The sequence below is a fragment of the Erpetoichthys calabaricus genome, chromosome 1 (assembly GCF_900747795.2).
Source record: "Erpetoichthys calabaricus chromosome 1, fErpCal1.3, whole genome shotgun sequence".
NCBI classification, from domain to species: domain Eukaryota; kingdom Metazoa; phylum Chordata; class Cladistia; order Polypteriformes; family Polypteridae; genus Erpetoichthys; species Erpetoichthys calabaricus.
The window spans coordinates 35,875,389-35,898,245 of NC_041394.2; the positions used below are offsets into that span (position 1 = coordinate 35,875,389).

At 39.4% G+C, this 22,857-nt stretch overlaps 1 protein-coding gene across 1 annotated transcript in view; it reads left to right on the forward strand.

The window, feature by feature from the left end:
• ckap2l (cytoskeleton associated protein 2-like) overlaps positions 1-17,284 on the forward strand; it is a 65,979-nt gene extending 48,695 nt beyond the window's left edge. The window contains exons 8-9 of the mRNA XM_028797764.2: positions 10,126-10,318; positions 16,745-17,284. Coding sequence (XP_028653597.2) covers positions 10,126-10,318; positions 16,745-17,036 — 485 coding nt within the window. The 3' untranslated portion in view covers positions 17,037-17,284. The remainder of the gene's footprint in view (positions 1-10,125; positions 10,319-16,744) is intronic.
• Positions 17,285-22,857: the final 5,573 nt, after the last annotated feature.

A 22,857-nucleotide genomic window follows, 5' to 3' on the forward strand; every position in this document is an offset into this window, starting at 1 on the left:
AGAGGGGACCTGGCCTTTTTGTGTAATTGAGGAACCAAGGATATAAGGACACCAAGGATGTTTTTTTCCCATTGTCCCTGTAGACCTTGATTCTAGCACTGGACTGAACATTTCCTGAAGAGTGGGTTTAAAGCCACCTTCAGTTGGATACAGAATTCATCTTGAACTTCGCTGGAAAGTTGGGATTAAGACTCGCTTATTAGAAAAAGTGAGAAAGACCGTGACAGGGTTGGAGATTAAGCCTCTCCACCAGACCAGCCTGCAAGTCTGTTTGGTAAATACCAGAGGGACGGCATATTCCCTTCCTTTTGTATTATGTATATCAGAAAGTTGAGAGACTCCAGAGGGACCAGTTGCCATATGTATTACAATCTTAGCATAAAAATATCATTACTGGTATGTACAGTACATCCCATACTTCCGTGTTTTAGGTTTTTGAACATAATACAGGGTGAGCCAAAATGAAGTACCACATTTCTCAAAGTCATTGCGTGAGGTAGAGGCAGCCAAGTGGGTTGGGGTGGGGGTCCTTTGATAGGCGATCCCTTGTAGTTTTCAGTTGGCAACATGCCTTGGTCTGGTGCGCACTGTGCTTTCGCTGACGAAGCATTCTTCAAAAACAATAAATCCATCATCACCATGTCATGTGCTTCTGAACGCACTTCAGCATTCCTCCTAATGGTGACATCCCAAATCGGAAAACAATTCTTCAGTGAGTGGCTAAATTTAGACAGACTGGTACAACATTGAACAGAAAATCTCCAGGCCATCCTCGGACACTTGAAGACATCCAAGATGTAAGGGCATTAATTTTGTAGTCTCCTAGATGTTCAGTGCACAAACCTGCTTCAACCACAGGAATTTCAAACACGTCTTTGTGGAGGATTTTGCATGAGGACCTTGATTTCCATCTATACAAAATGATGGTAGTGCAGGAACCTGCAGAGAGAGACTGGGAGAACAGCAGAGAGTTGTGCATGAACATTCTGCAAACCGAGGTACCATCATCATGTGAAGCGACGAGGCACTGTTTGGTTGGCATTTGAATGGTTACGTAAATAAGCACAACTTTTACTTTTAGACTGAAACTGACCCTTGTGAAATTCATCAGAGATCCCTGTACAGTGTGTTACAGTTTGGTGCCCCGTTGCAGAATTAGGCATTGTAGGCCCTTACTTTTTTGAGGAGGGGGGGAGCAATGGTCACCATCACTTCAGAATGTTGCATTGAAATGCTAGAGAACATTTTGCAGCCCCAGTTGGAAGAAATTGATGTGGTGGATGCCTGATTTCAACAGGATGGAGCAACAGCTCATGTGGCGCGGAGATCCATGCACATTTTGCGGGAGATGTTTCCAAGGCAGCGGATCTCCCTGTATAACAATGTCTGGTTGTCTTCACGTTCATCTGATCTTCCTCCATGCAATTTCATCTTGTGGGGTTATCTCAAGTCGAAGGTATACACACTGCCCTCAAGGATGCTATTCTCCACGAAATCACTGCTAGTCTCCTTAAAATGGCCAAACGAGTCATTCGAGCATTCAGAAATTGTCTCGAAGAGTGTATCTCTAATGATGGCCACCACCTTGAAGACATTTTTAAAACTGTGAAAAAAATCTATTTTGTATACCCTTTCTTGTGTCATAATGAAAGTTATTTTATCTTGTAGCGTTTTTGTAGAATAAACATGAATTTGTAGAATACCACATTGAAATGTGGCTCACCCTGTACAATTAGTACAACAATGCAATATAATTGAGATTAAAACACAACCGGATTGTATGCTGAATTTCTTAAAAGAGCCTTTTTGAATAATTTGTCACTGGTATCACATATGGAGCACTGTTTGACCTTCGACAGCTGCTCCCATAATGAAATGCCTCTATAGTAATGTTGGTCTACTTGAATGAACAGTTTATTCAACAATTTTGTTAAAGTATATCAACATTTATTGGCTGTGTACCATAAAATTTATTCGTTGGAGTATATATCATGCATGTGTTACATGATATATTTCTGCTCTAGATACAAAAGTCCATTTATTTATTTATTTTAACAACTGTGGTGAAATACACAGAGAAATTGTGATAAGTTCTAACAAGCTCTAATCAGTAAAGTAAATGTTGCACTGATAAGCAGCTTAGTGCTCTGTTTTTTCCCTGCTGTTTGAACAACTCTCACCTACCCTGGCATTAAATTTCATGCCCGACACTTCAGCAGTTCTCTAGCTGCAGCTTATTAAGATTTATGTAACTTAAAGATGCCAGTTTAAACTCACAGTGCTTTGTATCTGTGTATTTGGCCATAAATGTCATGCCGCTGCTAAAACAATCGGAGAAGTGATAGAACCCTGGCTGACTGCACACTTAAAGCAAAACGTCACATAAAAATTGAAGATTACTGAGAGGATTGGGTTTATACCATCTGTGCTTGACACATATTGTCAAACAAGGAGGTAAAATCTGTCCTGAAGAAGAATCAGCAACATAATTATGTGTAGTCTTAAGAACTGATTGATAAAGCAAGTTATTGTTCACTTTATTTTATTACACTGTCACTTCGGTTTTCCCCAATTTCCACTTTTTTTTTTTTTTTTTTTTTTTTTAAATACAAAATTCACTGTTGAAAATGCTGCTTCCACTAATTTTGACATAGAATTTTTGATAGATAAAGCTTCCATCTGTAATTTATTAGTTTTGACAGTATGTTTGAAATATAACACTTCGGTTAAAAATACTCACACCCAACAGTGCACATTGTCTTGACAGTAAACCTGAATGTTCTCTTGAAAGCTGTTTCTTTATCTTTGTAGCTCACATTCATAGCTTTCAGTGCCATCTCTTCACAAAAGCAATACATATTTGTAACAAATTCTCATCACCACCGGAAATATTTTGTTATGGTGATAAAACACCTAAACAATATATGAAAGTCACACATTTTTCTCATTAAAACTGATTATTAAAAACAGAATAATAAGTACAAAAATGGCAAGAGGGTGCATAGGTTTGAAGATGTCTCTGTCAACCTTAGGAGCCATTTGAATGGATCAATCTTATGTAATGAGCACTATGGCAAAGGCAGAAAAAAGAAATCGAAATGAAGAAAATGAAGTAAGTTGATAGAGAGGCATTAGCAAAATACACTAAAACTTGCAGAACCTCAAAGACAGTATTCACGTAAAATGGTACTTTTAAATTGCAAATTATTATTATTATATATACAGGTGCTGGTCATAAAATTAGAATATCATGACAAAGTTGATTTATTTCAGTAATTCCATTCAAAAAGTGAAACTTGTATGTTAGATTCATTCATTACACACAGACTGATGTACAGTAATCCCTCCTCCATCGCGGGGGTTGCGTTCCAGAGCCACCCGCGAAATAAGAAAATCCGCGAAGTAGAAACCATATGTTTATATGGTTATTTTTATATTGTCATGCTTGGGTCACAGATTTGCGCAGAAACACAGGTGGTTGTAGAGAGACAGGAACGTTATTCAAACACTGCAAACAAACATTTGTCTCTTTTTCAAAAGTTTAAACTGTGCTCCATGACAAGACCGAGATGACAGTTCAGTCTCACAATTAAAAGAATGCAAACATATCTTCCTCTTCAAGTCAGGAGCAGATGTCGGAGAGATAGAGGAAAAAAGCAAACAAATCAATAGGGCTGTTTAGCTTTTAAGTATGCGAAGCACCACGGCACAAAGCTGTTGAAGGCGGCAGCTCACACCCCCTCCGTCAGAAGCAGAGAGAGAGAGAGAGCCAGAGAAAATCAAACAAGCACAAATCAATACGTGCCCTTCGAGCTTTTAAGTATGCGAAGCACTGTGCAGCATGTCGCTTCAGGAAGCAGCTTGCACAGAAGGTAGCAACGTGAAGATAATCTTTCAGCATTTTTAGACGAGCGTCCGTATCGTCTAGGTGTGCGAACAGCCCCCCTGCTCAATCCCCCTACGTCAGGATCAGAGAAAGTCAGCGCAAGACAGAGACGGAGAAAAGTAAGTTGGATAGCTTCTCAGCCATCTGCCAATAGCGTCCCTTGTATGAAATCAACTGGGCAAACCAACTGAGGAAGCATGTACCAGAAATTAAAAGATCCATTGTCCGCAGAAATCCGCGAACCAGCAAAAAATCCGCGATATATATTTAAATATGCTTACATATAAAATCCGCGATGGAGTGAAGCCGCGAAAGGCGAAGCGCGATATAGCAAGGGATTACTGTATTTCAAATGTTTATTTCTTTTAATGTTGATGATTATAACGGACAACTAATGAAAGTCCCAAATTCAGTATCTCAGAAAATTAGAATATCAATTAAGACCAATTAAAAAAAAAAAAAAAGGATTTTTAGAAATGTTGGCCAACTGAAAGGTATGAACATGAAAAGTATGAGCATGTACAGCACTCAATATTTAGTTGGGGCTCCTTTGGCCTGGATTACTGCAGCAATGCAGCGTGGCATGGAGTCGATCAGTCTGTGGCACTGCTCAGGTGTTATGAGAGCCCATGTTGCTCTGATAGTGGCCTTCAGCTCTTCTGAATTGTTGGGTCTGGCGTATTGCATCTTCCTCTTCACAATACCCCATAGATTTTTTATGGGGTTAAGGTCAGGTGAGTTTGCTGGCCAATCAAGAACAGGGATACCATGGTCCTTAAACCAGGTACTGGTAGCTTTGGCACTGTGTGCAGGTGCCAGGTCCTGTTGGAAAATGAAATCTGCATCTCCATAAAGTTCGTCAGCAGCAAGAAGCATGAAGTGCTCTAAAACTTTCTGGTAGACGGCGGCGTTGACCTTGGACCTCAGAAAACACAATGGACCAACACCAGCAGATGACATGGCACCCCAAACCATCACTGACTGTGGAAACTTTACACTGGACCTCACGCAACGTGGATTCTGTGCCTCTCCTCTCTTCCTCCAGACTCTGGGACTTTGATTTCCAAAGGAAATGCCAAATTTACTTTCATCAGAGAACATAACTTTGGACCACTCAGCAGCAGTCCAAAGGCGAGACGCTTCTGACGCTGTCTCTTGTTCAAGAGTGGCTTGACACAAGGAATGCGACAGCTGAAACCCATGTCTTGCATATGTCTGTGCGTGGTGGTTCTTGAAGCACTGACTCCAGCTGCAGTCCACTCTTTGTGAATCTCCCCCACATTTTTGAATGGGTTTTGTTTCACAATCCTCTCCAGGGTGCGGTTATCCCTATTGCTTGTACACTTTTTTCTACCACATCTTGTCCTTCCCTTCACCTCTCTATTAATGTGCTTGGACACAGAGCTCTGTGAACAGCCAGCCTATTTAGCAATGACCTTTTGTGTCTTGCCCTCCTTGTGCAAGGTGTCAATGGTCGTCTTTTGGACAACTGTCAAGTCAGCAGTCTTCCCCCTGATTGTGTAGCCTACAGAACTAGACTGAGAGACCATTTAAAGGCTTTTGCAGGTGTTTTGAGTTAATTAGCTGATTAGAGTGTGGCACCAGGTGTCTTCAATATTGAACCTTTTCACAATATTCTAATTTTCCGAGATACTGAATTTGGGACTTTCATTAGTTGTCAGTTATAATCATCAAAATTAAAAGAATTAAACATTTGATTAAACATCAGTCTGTGTGTAATGAATGAATCTAATATACAAGTTTCACTTTTTGAATGGAATTGCTGAAATAAATCAACTTTGTCATGATATTCTAATTTTATGACCAGCACCTATATATATTTTTATTTTTTTTTATTTTTTTTTTTGAGAAAAGGGACAGAACTTCTGGTATATGTTTAAGTATGGACCCTTGCAGGTTTCCATGCTGAAAGCATTGTGAAGCTGGAAATGTGTGTGCTTTTTTGCATTGCTGATTTGAGCATATTTATATACATATTGAAAGCTGACACACACATAGAGACTACAGTTTGCCATGCTCCTGTTTGGCCAGTGGTTGTGAGACTGTGGTAAAGCTGGTGACAGACTACAGTGTCACATCCTGTACCACCATAATTATGAACATTTCTCTAATTTGTTATTTTTTAAATTGCCCAGGAAGGGGCTGGCTATCCATTTGGCCTAAATAAGATGAACCTTCACCAGGATCTGTATTAAATATTAGACAATGTATTTGTTGACTCATGAAGCAGTTAATTGTCAAGTCTTTCATTTGCAGTTATTCACAGAAATTATCTTTGGGTTTCTCTCCAAACATTTTACAGTGCAAATACAATGTGATCAGTAAGCATAACCAGTGCCTTTCAAAAATCATTAGCTGCCTTGTGGAAAGTGCAAAGAAAGGGCACTGTATGCCACTAAATCTTCAGTTTGGTTTTTAGAACGCTAATAATAATAATACATTTTATTTATATAGTGCCTTTCCCATGCTCAAATGATTAGATTCTGTTGATTTATTAGCAGTTCAAACATTTACCTAATTGATATAAACCAGGAGAGGCATGTAGGTGCAATGCCTCTCATCTTTTCCATCCTGGATTTTTTCTGTGTGGAGTTTGCATGTTGTCCATGTGGGTTTCCTTCATATGATCTGGCTTCTTCTCACAGTCCAAAGACATGCAGGCTAGGTGAATTGGCATTGTTAAATTAGCCCTAGTGTGTCGGCGTCTGTGTGTTCACACTGTAAAAGACTGGCGCCTTGTCCAGGGATTACCTTGTGCCCTATAATTTGCTGGTATAGGCCAGGGGTGGGCAGAGTCATTTCTGGAGGGCCGCAGTGGCTGCAGGTTTTTGTTCCAACCCAATTGCTTAATAAGAAGCACTTATTGCTCTAGAAACATCTTCTGCTTCATTTTAGTTATCTCCCTCATTAAGATTTTGAACCCTTATTGCTTATTTAAGTCTTAAACAGCTGCATTCTCTGCTTTTTAATTGCTCCTTATTAGCAATAAGATGCAAATGACAAAAGAAACCAGCAGTTATCCATTTTGCTTGTTACCCTTTACACCTATGTGTATTTATCGTGCACTATTTGGTTTAATTAAATACTTGGAAGGAAAGAGAAGAGAAAAAAGTGAAGGATTGAGAATTACCCAACCGTTTTACACTTCTAAGTATTTGGATGATATCCTCAGAATGGAAAAAAAAAAATCTAGGATATGAGAATGACTTGACATAGCAGAGTTAAAGCACTAACAAGCCATGAAATGTAATTATTGGCAAGGATTGTTTTCTAATTAAGCAACTGGGTTGGAACAAAAACCTACAGCCCTCCAGGACTGACTTTGCCCACCCCTGGTATAGGCTAATCCTGACACATGACCCTGATCTTGATAAGTGGTTTAGAAAGATGGATAGATAGATGAATGGTATAAACCAGTTGTAGAAAAGCCTGTTCCCAGAGTGACGTAAGTATCTCAGATATTCTTTCAAAAAATGTAGACTGTTGCCAAAATTTCTCATTTACCTAGACTGGTGGCTATGGTGTATGGCCTGCTGTTAATACTGAACAATAGTGCAGATTTTACTTCTACTAAGGAATTCAAAATGACTTGCAGTTTCCAAAATGTATCTTATTTGATGTCACTGTTTTGTTAAGAGTTTCACACGTGTGTGTGCGATTGCTTCTCATTAACAATTTAGCAGAAATATGCAGCCACCAAAGATGTCCAGAACCCAGGAATTTTAACCTCATAATGTAATGTAAATTTGTTTATTCTCCTCCATTATCAGTTGACTTCACCTAATGTTGGATTGCCACCATTTAAAAAATTGTAAAATATTTTAATATATATTTCATTATATAATGTGTTTTTTCTTTAATAGTTTAGTAGAATACCCAGTGGTGGCTGGGCAGTCTTTTGGCCTTGGAACCCTTGCAGATTTTTTTTCCTCTGTCCTCCCTGCCATCAGACCTTACCTTATTTTGTTATTTATTCTTTACTATATATTGCATTACCTTAATTGTTTTCTCTTCTTAAAATTTTCTTTTGTCATCTTGTAAAACACTTTCAGCTACATTGTAGATATTTACATTAAAATGTGCTATATAAATAAATGTTGTTGTTAACTGCATGACATTTCCCCACATGCTTCTGCTTCCTATCCCATGTTTGAGTGAGTGTGCACTATGAGAAGTTGCACTTGTTTCAGAATTGGTTTAGTTTTAAATTTTCCTTTAAGCAACTGGCATATGGTTCCTCTAGCCCCTTTTGAATAGACAGTTTCAGGAAATGAATAAATATTTGGAAATGTGTAAGGCACTGTGAGACTATCCTGATGAAGCACAGTGCTGGAAAAATGATTTGAGAAGTACAGCTTTGTGCTCAACCACAGAGAGATTCCGCCCCACATTGGCAATTTAGTCTACTTGGTGTGGCTATAAACCACAATTTCACAGATTTATTATCTGCCCCTTACTACTTTTGTGATTCTGAGCAGATTACACGTAGACATATAAAGACATTTATGTAGTGCACTTATGAGTTTTCAGTTTCATTGAGGGAAAGTGTCCACTATTATAAGTACCTAGAATTAGAAGTGCCTGAGACGTCTTAAGACTTGCAGTTTACTCCTGCAAGCTGTGTATCAACAAAAACGTAAAGTTATTTAAAATGTTCATCATTCTGTACAGGGTAGACTATCACTCTTAGGGCGGATTTATACTTCACGCGACGCATGCTGCAGCGGACGCTCCTGCTACGCAAGCGTTGTACTGTTTATACTTGCGCGCGCGTACTTTACGTAAATCTTTAGGAATCCACCAGGTGGCAGTGCGAGATATTATCACGGGGAGAACAGTTTCGGCTCGCTGTGTTGTGAATTACCTGGAACACCAATTAAATTCCGACGACACCTTACTGCAATATCTCTGAAAAGGATGTTTTTAATGATTAAATCCATCAGTCCAGGGATTTGGCCATTTCAGCTAGCATTGGGCACAAGGCTGAAACAATCCCTGGACGAGACATCAGCTCATCGCATGGTGAATACAAGCATACACATACACGCTGGCGTCATTTTAGTGTAACCAAATCTGCATATCTTTGGAAGGAAACCGGAGCACACTGTGGAAACCCAGCAGGAAAAAATGTAAACTCCAGGCAGGGAATATCAGCGACGTGAATCCCTGCAAGACAGCAACGGTAATGCTCCACTACTGTGTCACCCCCATGTGTGTAATTATTAACAGTATTCATTATTTAAACGAAATTACAGAGTTAACTGTAAAATGTAACATACATATTTTATTGCTTTTCATCATGAAAGTGATATCAAGTATAAATCTAAGGATTCTAAAGGTGCAGATAGTTGGAATATCATACATTTAATGTGCTCAGTGTGGCGATCTATTGCTGCTTGCCACTGCTGTCAGTACCGGCGGAAGCCCTAGAAAAAAAGATGACACAGAAGATGGTATGTGAGACTTTTAAAATGTATCATGTCATTACGATTGGGAATATGCAATGCTTGAATATAAAAGCACCACAAATGCATCTGTATGTCTGCATTTTGCTTCACCACTTAGAACCATTCATCAAACATCGAAGCGCGCACACTGATCTCGTAGGAGACTCTGACGTCACATTCCAACTTTTAACACACTGCGCCCCCCCGACTTTTTGTTGGTACTGCAACTCGTGGATGCATGGCTTTAATTTCTGAGGACCTGCTCAGAGGACGCATCCAATGAAAGCTGGAATCACGTGGCAGCCATGAAGCAGGCGCGTACACATTCTGAGGGTGAAGTATAAACGAGCCCTTGGAGTGCAGTAACTTACAAGAATTAATGGCATTTAGGAGTCATTAAGATGGCCTCTGTGTAGTCCTCTGCATTCTCTTCTCTTGTTTATTTCTTGCTGAGAGTTCTGGGCATACATGTGTGGTGTAAAGGAATAACATTCCATAAAAGATTAAATCCGGTCTTGCACACATTACTGAAATTGGTTTTGGCTCCTAATGTCAATTTTATTGGAAGTCTGAGTTCAAAATATTGAATGGATGACTAGACCTTCTCTACTTAAGTTATGACTAATGCTCCTTTTTTCTTTTCTATAAAGGATTTTGAAATCCAACTGATCTGATAAGAAGTTAAGATAACCAAGTACATATTTTGATAATTGTGTCTCAGCTACTTTAATGTGTCTGAAGTGAATGTTTAACTGATGATTCTGATTTCAGTGGCTTTAAATTCTGTCCCTGAGGAGCCAACTACTCCTCTCCACCTGAGCAGCAGTGAACCTGTTCCAGTGGAAAACGACTCAAGTAAGGCTACTGAGTATGAGCCAAAGACACCAAAGTCTCTCAGTGTCCTGCTCAGAACTGAGAAGAATGGATCTTCTGTTGTCAAATACAAAGTTACAAGCACAGCTGGGTGAGTTGAACAACAGCTTGTCTTTTTATCTGGTAATGCCTACTTTTAGATTGAAGCTAAGAAGGTTTCATTTTTTATAGCACCCAGTTATAATGAATGTCATCTGAATGTTGTGTTTATAATGATTAATATATTTTTACAATTTAAGCTTTTACACAAGGGCACATGATCAGTGAAAAGTATTGAACCAACTAATGTTTGGTTTAAAGATTAGTGCATTAGTCTTTAAAAAGTAAACCTGCCACAAAAGATGGTCACAATCATGCAATGAGCCAATTGTCCTAGAAGGTAAGTAGCAATTGATGATTATCTATTCCATTTTTATGGGTCAAGCCGTATACTAACACAGCCTTTGGCATTATAACAAAACTGAACTCAAATAGTCATACTCAACATGTTCATTCTGAATTTTTTAATTATGCCTGGCCTTTTCTCTGTATACTCCAGTTTTCCTCCCTCACCCTAAAGATATTCACATTAGACTAACTGGTAACTGTGCACTAGTAATTGGTGTAGGTGTAAGGGAGACTGTGCCCTGTGATAGATTAGCTCACCTATCTAAAGATGGTGTCTGCCTTGCGGTCAATGCTGTGGGATTAGGTGCAGTCTTCTGACCCTAAAATAGAGAAACATATACTGCAACATTATAATTAGGAGCTATACAGAAGCACTGTAACTCAAATTAGAATATGGTTAATACTGTGACAAAGTGAAGGAAAGGTATTTTAATAATATGGCAAAAACAAAACAATCAAATAGATAGATAGATAGATAGATAGATACTTTATTAATCCCAATGGGAAATTCACATTCTTCAGCAGCAGCATACTGATACAATAAATAATATTAAATTAAAGAATGATAATAATACAGGTGAAAAAAACAGACAATAACTATGTATAATGTTAAATATTAACGTTTACCCCCCCTGGTGGAATTAAAGAGTCGCATAGTTTGGGGGAGGAACGATCTCCTCAATCTGTCTGTGGAGCAGGACAGTGACAGCAGTCTGTCACTGAAGCTGCTCTTCTGTCTGGAGATGACATTATTTAGTGGATGCAGTGGATTCCCCATAATTGATAGGAGCCTGCTGAGCGCCCTTCGCTCTGCCACAGATGTTAAACTGTCCAGCTCCATGCCAACAATAGAGCCTGCCTTCCTCACCAGTTTGTCCAGGCGTGAGGCGTCTTTCCTCTTAATGCTGCCTCCCCAGCACACCACTGTGTAGAAGAGGGCGCTCGCCACAACTGTTTGATAGAACATCTGCAGCATCTTATTGCAGATGTTGAAGGAAGCCAGCCTTCTAAGGAAGTATAACCGGCTTTGTCCTTTCTTGCACAGCGCATCAGTATTGTACAATTTCCCTTACTTATGCTGTATTTAGGAGCCAATGATGAAAAACTCAGTGTCTGTCTCATTTTATGAAATTTCAATTGCTGGTTAAAAGTGCAAAGCCTCATGAGTGGGTCTTAAGTACCAAAGTTCAATGACATTTTCCTGGTGAGAATTATTCATGTTTCAGAATATTTAGAAATGCACATCTGTCATTTCATTTGGCCTGGGCAGGGTAAATTCTTTACATATAAACTTCCCAATACCCAAATTAGTCAGACTTTTTACATACAACTTGCATGATTGTAATGAATGTATGCATATCAGTTATGCACATTACCCTGTTTGACTGGTTTTAATAAGGAAAGACAAAGATCCTTATTCATTACAGTGCAAATCACAGATCATAATATACATACAATATTAACATGTACATTTTTTTGATTTACATGATTTGGAATAGTTCCAAATAATGTTTTTACATATACAGTGGTACCTTAAGATACGAGTGCCCCAACATATGAGTTTTTTGAGATACAAGCCGTCACTTGGTTGATTTTTTGCCTTGAGTTATGAGCCAAAATTCAAGATACGAGCCATCAAAGAGCTTATCGCCGCACATTCCAAGGAACTGACGACGGAGGAGTTGACAGAACTACAGACGCAGCAACATACGAAGGTTCTGCAGGAGTTTGGTATCGCAAAGGCAGAGAAGGTTGTGTCATAAAGTGAGATAAAGGAAATGTTGGCAATGTGGGAAAACGTTTCAGACTTTATTGAAAAGAAACACCCTGAAAAAGTTGCAACTGGTCGTGCTGCGGCGCTATTTAATGACACTTGCCTAACTCATTTCAGAAACATTCTAAAGAGGAGGAAGAAACAAGGCTCCTTGGACAGGTTTCTATATGGGCATTTTCTGACTCCATTCAGAGAGTTAAAGAATTGAGCAAATTAGGGCAACTGTATATCTAATCTTTTTTCTATCCATCCATCCATCCATTTTCCAACCCGCTGAATCCGAACACAGGATAACGGGGGTCTGCTGGAACCAATCCCAGCCAACACAGGGCACAATGGAGGAACCAATCCCGGGCAGGGTGCCAACCCACCGCAGCACACACACACACAAACACACCAAGCACACACTAGGGCCAATTTAGAATCGCCAATCCACCTAACCTGCATGTCTTTGGACTGTGGGAGAAAACCCATACAGACACGGGGAGAACATGCAAACTCCACGCAGGGAGGACCCGGGAAAAGTAAATATTTGCTACAAAACTTACAATATATAAAAAAGGTAACACTGTACTGAGTAGTCATAAAGGATATTTGCTTAAATATTCTCTAATCCAGGGGTCCCCAACTCCGGTCCTGGAGGACCACAGTGGCTGCAGATTTTCATTCTAACCCTTAATTAGTGACCTGTTTTTGCTGCTAATTAACTTCATTTAATTTCATTTAAATTGACTTGTTTTTTAAGATTTGTTCCACTGAATGTCTTCATTGTTCCTCTGAATTGCTTCATTTCTTTTCTTAAGTGGCCCCAAACAGAAATAAAATTTGAAGTGAGTGAGAACACAACAGATGACCAACTTAAGTCAGGGCTTCAAACGCCAACCAGTTGCTTAATTAGGCTCTTATTCTTGTTGTTAATTAAACCCGTTCTTTAATTCCATGGCTTGTTGCTGCTCTCATTGTGCAATAGCAGACATTTCTGAAATATATTTTTGTCTTTTCTAAGAGCACTGATAAAATGTTTTGGGCACCTGAGCAGACCAAACATTCCTGAGACCTTCATCTTTCTTTATTTTCAGATATTGTATGATTGACACAGTTTGTTGCTCATGTTTTGGCTCATTTCGTATCTTTTATTATTGTTTGGCAGCTAATTAAGGAAAAAAGAAACAATTAAGGGGTCTGAGTCTCCAAGAGCAAGTCCATTAAAATTAATTTTAAAAAGTTAGCAGCAAAAACGGGTCACTAATTAAGAAAACGGTTACAATGAAAACCTGCAGCCACTGCGGCCCTCCAGGATTTGAGTTATGGACCCCTGCTATTTTTTTTTTTTTTAAGATCAAATTAGATTCATCTTTATTGTCACTGCATACAGTGCAAGTACCTTAGCAATGAAGCATAATTCTGTATCAGTCCAGCGTGCATATTAAACAGATAAATATGAGTATGTATGAATGTGAAATATTTATATTTACTGAACAAAAAGTATAAATACTGATGAGGCGTGGTTATGAAAATATCTACCATATACAGCAAAAAAGACACCCCTTGTATTATAGGTCTTCAATGGCTGGAAGCATTGTGCTAGTGATGTTCTGGGCAGTTTTCACCACCTGTTGATGAGCCTTCTGGTCATTGAAAGTACAGCTACTGTACCATACCATAATATAAGCAGTCAGAATACTGTCAATGCCACAGTTGTAGAAGTTGACCAAAATCTGAGGAGACAGATGGACTTACCTCAGAATGTAGAAACACCACTGTAACTTAAATGTGCAATACTAACATGTTTTTCATGCATATTTTGGTCTCTGTGGCCGTTTATTATTTTTTTTATTATTATTATTAGTAGTAGTATCAGGATTAAACCTAACACTAGTTTTGATTTTGACTTTGCTTTCAGTTTTAACTTTCACATTTCACGTCTTGCTTTTTTGTTCTTGGTTACCAGTTGTTCTCCTGTTTCTGACTTTCTGTCTGTCTTGACTTTGCTGTTACACATCTTCATCATCACCTGGCCCCTTTGACTTCTCCCAGTAATCCCCATCATTGTGTGTACCTTAACATTATGGAGGTATTAGAAGTCAAAGAAGATCCTCAACAATGTGGTCACCCAGAAACTTATACACTGGACACACACTCCGCTTCTGTCTCACAGATGTAAATGCTAGTGTGACTGCAGCCTTTGAACTTTGTGTAGTCAACAATAAGCTCCTTGGTCTTCATAATGTTGAGAGTGAAGTTGTTATTATTATTAGTGCGTCATGTCAGCAAAGCTTAAACCTCCTCTCTGTAAGTTGACTCATTATTATCCCTAATAAGACCTACCACTGCGGTGTAATCTGGCAACCTGATAATGGCATTAGAAGTACATAAAACAGTAGAGTAGGGGGACATAGCAGGCAGTCCTGTTGGACACCAGTATTCATCAAGATAAGGATAGAGGAGATGCCGTTGTCTAACCTAACAGCCTGAGATCTGTTGGTCAGAAAGTGTAAAATCCGATTAGAAAGGGGGTTGCTGAACTTGGGAACCAATTTAGATGGGATAATTTGGCCAGTGATCAGTGTTATACCCTGGGTATCATATTTCAGAGACAAATAATACTATTGCAGCATCAACATTCAATAACATAACTGACAACAGAGGATATCAAAGAAGGTTAAAGTTTATTGTAGTACTTACAGAACTAACAAGATTACTAACAGACACAAATCTAAGTACAGCATCCTAATTGAGCTCATTTCAAAATAAAACCCGTCTTATACAATTATTGTCAATGTATTTTTGGGTTCAAGCTCTATTGCTAATTTAAGTTAAATGTATGTGTAGTATTAAAATGCATTTATGAATCAAAAGCAGGCTAAAAAATTGTTAGCATTTTGACAACTGATGAATGAAATATTGTAACTTTTTAACATTTATTTTCTTTATTTGTTGTACTTTATTATTTGTATATGTTGTGTGCTGGTCAGACCAACTAGTATTTCATTGTACTCAGGACATTACCACTACTACATGAAATATAAAAAATAAAAAAAAAACACATTACCAGCAATAATTAAATTTAATTTTTGTCTGATAAATGATCAAGAAACCATATAGATTAGAAAATATTCATATGGAGTGAGATCATCAGTGGAGTCGGTAGACATTTTTCATATATATAATACCTTTTTTCATTATTACAGTGATTAGCGCTGTATCTCCTGAAGCCAGAATCCTATTTTCTTTGTTAGTGTTTGTAAGAAGTTTACATATTCTCCCTTTATCTGCATCTATTTTTCTCCATATACTCTAGTTATCTGCCCCAGTCCCAAAGATGTACATATTGGGTTATCTGGCTACTGTGTAGGTTTGTGCCTAAAAGAAGCCTGCAGTGAATCTTCACCCGGCCTATCCGGAGAAGGTTTCTGCCGTTTTCTCCCAAGATTTGCCTCATGACCTTACTGCCTTAAACTGGATTAAGTTTCAGAATGTTTTGTAACATGAGAAAATAAAAGTAAAAAAAAAAAAAGTTATACTGTGTGTCTGTTTCCTCTGAGTAAGAAGGAGACTCTGAAAGTAAGCATTTTTGAAGGAAAAATGCAAAGAATTAAAAATCAAAACAACAGACATAAAAAGGCTTTTGAGCATTGAAACAGGGCCTGGTAAATGCATGAATGAGACACTTTGCGTCACTTAAAGTCTGAACTTCCCTTTTAATAATGGAAGCTTGGCTCAGTGAAGGGCAGGGACTGTGTTATGATTTAATGCAACTGTCATGAAAACCTGTACACTCTGCATTATTGTGGAATATAAAATGTATACAGTGTGTACAAGACTGCAGTAGTCGGTGGAGTGGAGTGGGATTCACATTGTGTTCTTTCCTCATGATCAGATGTTTAAATATAACACATCATTACCCGCTTTACACCCTTCCAAACTGATTTAAAGCAATAATCACTAATCAGTTTCTCTGCATTGTTCTGACCATTCAGGTACTTCTACACTGCTGTCTTGGTGAAGAATTTCGACAGCTCGTCCTTTAGAGCATAGCAACATTTGCAGTTTGGTCATACAGCAGACAAGTTAGCTTGGCATTAATGCTAATTGAGCAAGGTGATCTACAAGCTGTTGTAACTAAACCACTTCATTAGGTGATATAACTGCTTCACTCTGAGTCTTCCAGATATTTCTTAGCTGGACCCAAAACAAACTCTTTTTCCTGTAATAGAGGAAAAAATAGGAGTTAGATATTGAATGTATATAATTTTATTTAAGCATATTTTGTATTTCTGGCACTTTTTATTTTTAATAACTTCAATTTATAAACCTCTGATCATTGCAATGTAATCTTGTTCATTTAATTTTCAGTGGTGCAGAGAAGTGCCACAAGACACCAGTCCATTTCAGAGGACAGGAGCTGAAATTTCTGACCCCTGTGAGAAGATCTGTTCGAATTGAGAAGCGCTCTTACCCGCATGCACTAGAGGAGCACGACTTGTGTGTAGCATCTTACCAGGAGCTGATGGCTGCTGAAGATATGGACGACGCAAAATACGTTTACAGGCAGAATGACGCATTGCAGGACCAGATCCAGATGAAATTTGTCCTATTAAACTCTGGGAGTTCTTCCTTTGACGAGCATCGTGTTTTTGCTCTTTAGTGCTGTGTAATATAAAAATGGAAGGAAAAACAAAGTACAAATGTATTTATTTGATATATTAATCATGGCTTTTTAATAATACATAAGGAGTTTTTTTAAAAACAAAGCGCTTTTTTTTTTTTTTTTTCTTCAATTTTAGCCATTCATGATTACTTACCAATATCTGGATTATATTACAGTATAATGCGACAGGCTTGACTAGGTTGAGAAGGCTAGTGCTTCTGTGAGTAGCTGGACTGCCAAATAATTCTGACTTGTGTGAGTTCTTTTTTTCTGTTCCAAATTTGCCTTTTTTTTTTTTCTTTACCAAACATGTCCTTTCTTTCTTTGTAATGACATTGCTGTCTGTTTCTTCCACCTCTTCCAGCTTGATACACCAATGCCGCTTCAGACGACATTTGCATTCAGCTACTGATCACTGTAAATTGGAGAGTGGCGCTAATGCATAATTGTGTGTGTTTGTGTTTTATTTGGTTTTATTTTCTTTTTTAAATCCTTGTCTCTAATTTTTGTTTTCAAGTCTCCAGACAAAATACATGGAAATGAAATGTTATAGGAAAAGAAAACTGTATAACAATGCATCGCTCATTTTTCATATTTCCCAAACTCTCATGTCCTCCATTTCTTTGAGGCAATATCGATAATGAAGCGTGGCAGTTGTGGGTATTTTTAGACAATTTTTTGAAAACTACTCATTTGCAAATAAGTACATTATTTTGAGCCACATCCTCAGGATTAAATTCATATTTATCCAATGGTGGACATTTAAATAAATCTGTTTCTAAGTAAGTGGAGCACAAGCTGTGTTCTTGGCATACATCGTGATTATATAGATGTTATAACTATATAGTGCTATGGTATCTGTTCAGTGAAGGGGGACATTATGAGTGAGAGATGCTTACATATTAATGTACATTTTTTGTATTTTCTATTAAATATTATAAACTTATATTTTACTGCATTCTTGTTTTTCATAGCTCGTGTGAGTGTTGATGTGTTGCATATTCATTGAACATACAAGTAAGAATTTCTCTGTACTTTGCACACCTAACAACAGTAATACTACTACTATATATTCATGTGAATTATAAGCTTGAAATACTTTTGTTGTAAGTTTACATTTATTTATTTTTACCTTTGCACCTTAAAAGATTATAAGTTGTAAAAATAATAAATGCCTGTTTTCTGATTGTTCTTGTAGCTTTCAGGTATTTATTGCAATATACTGGCAATGTAACAAGAGAGGCAAGTTTGCTTACCTCCAAAAAAGTTTCTACTTGCATGGATCACCTTTGAATCAGTTTTACTTCATTGTACAAAGAAAGCTGAATAATTTGGATTGTGTTCACATGTATGAAGACTTCTTTTATAGACCCGTATTCTCCTTTTTTGATTAGTTTAAGTAAGAAATTGGGAGAAGGGTGAGAGGCTTCTAGCATGTTGGCCTACTCGGTAAACTTTCTGCTCACTCACATTACAAGTCTTGGGGTCAAATCCTTCACCCAGCCATTGTCTGTCTGCATGTAGTGTGCACTTTCTGTTCATGTCTGTGTAGCATTCCCCCCAGCTGTGATTCGGTGAACGACGTCTTAAAGTTTTTGTAAACCACTTCGCTGCAGCAATTCCACATATGTGATTTGAGCGTGGTAGGTGATACCCAAGATCCATTGTATGCACTGCTGATAGAAGACATTGAGCTTCTGGGCTATGCCCCCATCTTTCTCCAAAACTTGCTGGTGTATATGGCAGTTTAGAACTCGATGCTGCAGTAGAGGTGCAGTTTTACTGCCTGGTTGATTGATGTTGTTGACCAAATCTTGCACATTCATTGGAAGACTGCCACCACCTTTCCAATTCTGCACCTGACCTCTCTGTCCATGCCAACATCCTGTCCTTGGGGTGGCTTTTGATCTAGCAATTGATGTTGTTCATGGGATGCTATAGCTGATGATAAGATGAAAACGGTTGCATCTCTTTTGCCCCCTCTTGACGCTGTCTCTTCTCCCCCATCCTTTTTGACAAGTAAAATTTATATTAAAATTTCATGCCTTACTGATGTGTGTTATGGGGCACATGATACAGCTTAGTGATCTGGGCTATTACACACCTTTTATTGGCAGGCTGTGAAAGTTCTGTTTCCAAGTGATAATCAACAGCTTGAAGTAAAACCATCGAGACAGATGTTTTAAGGTGATACAATTCAGGAAAACAGGATGCTTTTGATGTTAACTGTCCTTGCAAAATTGTTTGTTTGTGGGCAAAAAATAAAAATATTAATTTTAAAATCCATGATACCACACACAGGATTCCAGATCATGTGCCAAACCACCAAGCTTGGTATCTACAAAATTAACCAGCTTGTTACTATATTCCTATCTAAATCTCTCTCTATGTATAAAATCCAATGTCTGTGTGTCTGTCCGCTTTTCACGAGAACTACTTAACGTATTTATATCGGGCTTTTTTCTAGAATTTGCTTGAACATTTTGGTTGATTTTGCGACTTCTCTCATCACAGTTCGCTTGCGGTACCGATTTATTTGTGTGAATCTGAAAGAGATGCAGCGGGCTGAGGAAGCGTGACGTCAGGAGTAGAGAACAGGGCAGGGAACTCCTCACTGTCTTGTTTCACTACTACATGGGTGGAGCCACAGGGGCCGGCTAGTCATTTATCTCTTATATATATTTCTCTTCTGGTTCGTCCTGCTTCCTGTTCAAAAGCGGTCCCACCCACATGCAGCCAACTTCTCGATTGCTATTCGTCCTCTTCCAAACCCTTCCCCACGCTGCCTGTGGCACCTCTTCAAAACTGGTCCCGCCCACACGTAGCCAACACAGCATTTCTCGATTCCTATTCCTGCTCTTCCAAACCCTTCTCCATGCTGCCTGAGGCTTCCCATACACCCCTACGCCGCTTTTGTCAATTCCTATTCCTCCTTTGGACTATCGCGTTCCCTGCTCCTCTCTCATGACGCCATTGGTGTCACGTCACCACCCTATATCTAGCCTGACCGCATGACCTTTCACTTCAGCCATGTGTGTGCCTGGGAGTCTTTTCCGTAGCCTGCTACAGAAAGGTACTCTGTTGACCATTGGCATTGGTTTCACTCCTTGCTATTGGTTTTGCTCCTTCGTATTTTCGTTATACTGCGACGGTTGTTTCCTAAGTCTTTGTTATAAAATGAATGACAGTATCTTCTCTGTTGACTGGTTTTTGTACAATGTCACTCTATTCCAGGATCCGGCAACTGCCTATTCCTCTCCCAGTCACCAAATTCATCCCACCTCATTATCCAACCTGTGTTGACATTCTCCATGAACAAAAAGTAGCTGCAGATTACACACAACAACTCAACGATGATCAGCTGACAGTCGTACAAACAGTACTTCGGGCAATATACAATCCACCTGTTCATTCCAAGAAATGTTTCTTGCCTGTTCCTGCGGGGCCATTGAAAGACCTTTATATACAAAACCCTCATTCATTCTGGTAGAGGTAGAGGAGACATGGCAATAGCGGTTGCTTCAACTGGAATCGGAGCAACTTTGCTACCTGGTGGCCGTACTGCACATTCCGTGTTCAAAATACCTCTACAAATCACACCAACATCAACCTGCAATGTGAAGCCAAAAACCAAGGATGCCAATAATATACTTGAAGCGAAAATCATCATCTGGGATGAAGCACCAATGACACATTATGTTTTTCAATCTGTTGACAGACTACTGCGAGATCTCACACAGGAAAATACACCTTTCGGTAATAAAACCATTCTTCTCGGTGGAGATTTCCGCCAAATACTGCCTGTTATCTTCCGCGGTTCTCGAGCCCTCACCGTTGTCTCTTCCATCAACAAACACAGGCTGTGGAACGAAATGAAAGTCCTAAAACTCACAAAAAATATGAGAGCTCTCAAAAGTGAAACTCAATTTGTTCCATGGCTTCTTCAAGTTGGGGAAGGTAAAACTGGAGACACGGCAGAACTACCTTCTCACTGTTTACCACAACAACAAGACCCAGTTGCTCAACTTTACATTGATATTAATTTCTCGACTGACTCCCCAAGAACTTGCTGCAAGAGCAATACTGAGCGTCACAAACGATGATTCTCTACATATTAACAGCAAAGTTCTTGATCTTATACATGGTGAAAAAGTGACCTTCAAGAGTGTAGATACAGTAGTCAGTGATGATCCTAATGATCAACTAATGTACCCACAAGAGTTTTTACATTCCCTCACACCAACTGGCATGAATAGTTATACAGATAGATACTATCAAACGGATGATTGATGACTTTAAGCCCCGCCCCCAAATATGACTGATGACCTTAAGCCCCGCCCCAAAATATGATTTATGAAATATACCCCACCCCTGGAGTGGGGAAGGGTAATGAAGGTTTGGACCGCCGTCATAATTGATCATCTCTAAACCCTACTTTTTAGGGTGGGTCTTTCATAAACCGAACCCTTATCATGCCCCATTAACAATACACCCACGAGGTACGCCTTTGTCTCTCTAACCGCCTATAGGGTTAGGGGTGAGGCATGTCTCTCAACCCCTGCTCACACCCGACTGCGGGAGGAGACGAAAGAGTTCTTGTATAAAATTCTAGTCATTTAGTGAAAATGCCACGATACACAAAAGCAAACAGAATGAATGGACAGTCTTGTGAACGCTCCTAAGAAACTGAAAACAAACCGGGTGTCCAGAAGGACTGAGTTACGGGACCCACGCTTCAGCTCTGCCTGGTACGATTCTAATTGTGCTTTGAGCCAGGTAGAGGTAAAAACAAATGCTGAGGGATGTCTCACGGTGACAGTTTCCAAGAAGGAGCCTATCTTTCCCGAATATAAAGAGGCCGGTCACAAAGAGGGGGAGGAAGATCAAGAAAATGAGATAAAGGAATGAGTGAGTGAAATTCATTTTTCTATAAAAGACTGGACTTTTTTTAAAGCTCTTATTCCAAATATTGATGAGGCTATTTATCAAGGAAAACTGTCCGACCAAATTAAAAGAAAATTGGAGGAGGAGTTTAGCCTGTTGAATAATTCATGCTCGGAGGAGGAGGAAGAAAATTGGGAGACAACCACCCCTAAGTGAATGGAGATAAATACAGCAGTCTTCTTTCATAGACTACATTAACCTAAAACACTATTGAGATGTCTTCAACTAACTATCCTACTGAAGCTGGTGCTAGCTGGGCCAGTCGTCTCCCTGTTCTCTCAGCCTCTGAGGTGGCAGAAGTCCTCAATACTTTGATGCACTCCGAAGAACCGAGCTCTGGTGGTATGGAACATACGTCCGCCGCTGACTACCTGATTTGACCGGCTAACCCTCAAGCCAACACCGCCTACTCTACTCCAGACGAGATGATGATGATGGCCAACACTAACCTACAACCCCGCTACTCTGCTGCAGACCAGATGCTGACAACAAACGACGTGTTTTGGTCGGGTAACAACCAGCACCCTGCCGGCTATGCTCCTGATCAGGCATGTTGGTCTATGGAACAGACGGCGCCCACCGATTGCCTGTTTTGGCCTGACGACATCGTACCTAACTCCGGGTACTCTGCTTCTAACAACTCTCCTTCAGACCAGCCGTCTTGGTCGGATCTTCTGATGCTTTCAACTGACCAGATCTATTGGCCTGAGCCTCAGTTACCCGCCCCTGATGATATGTATTGATCGGACAGTTTCCTGGCAAACCGTACAGTACCTGACCTTTTTGTCCCTGCTGAGGATGCCCTTGGGAGCCTAACGGGTGCTGAGGAGATAGCCATGCAGGCCATGCGGCAAGAAGAGGCCATGGACGAACT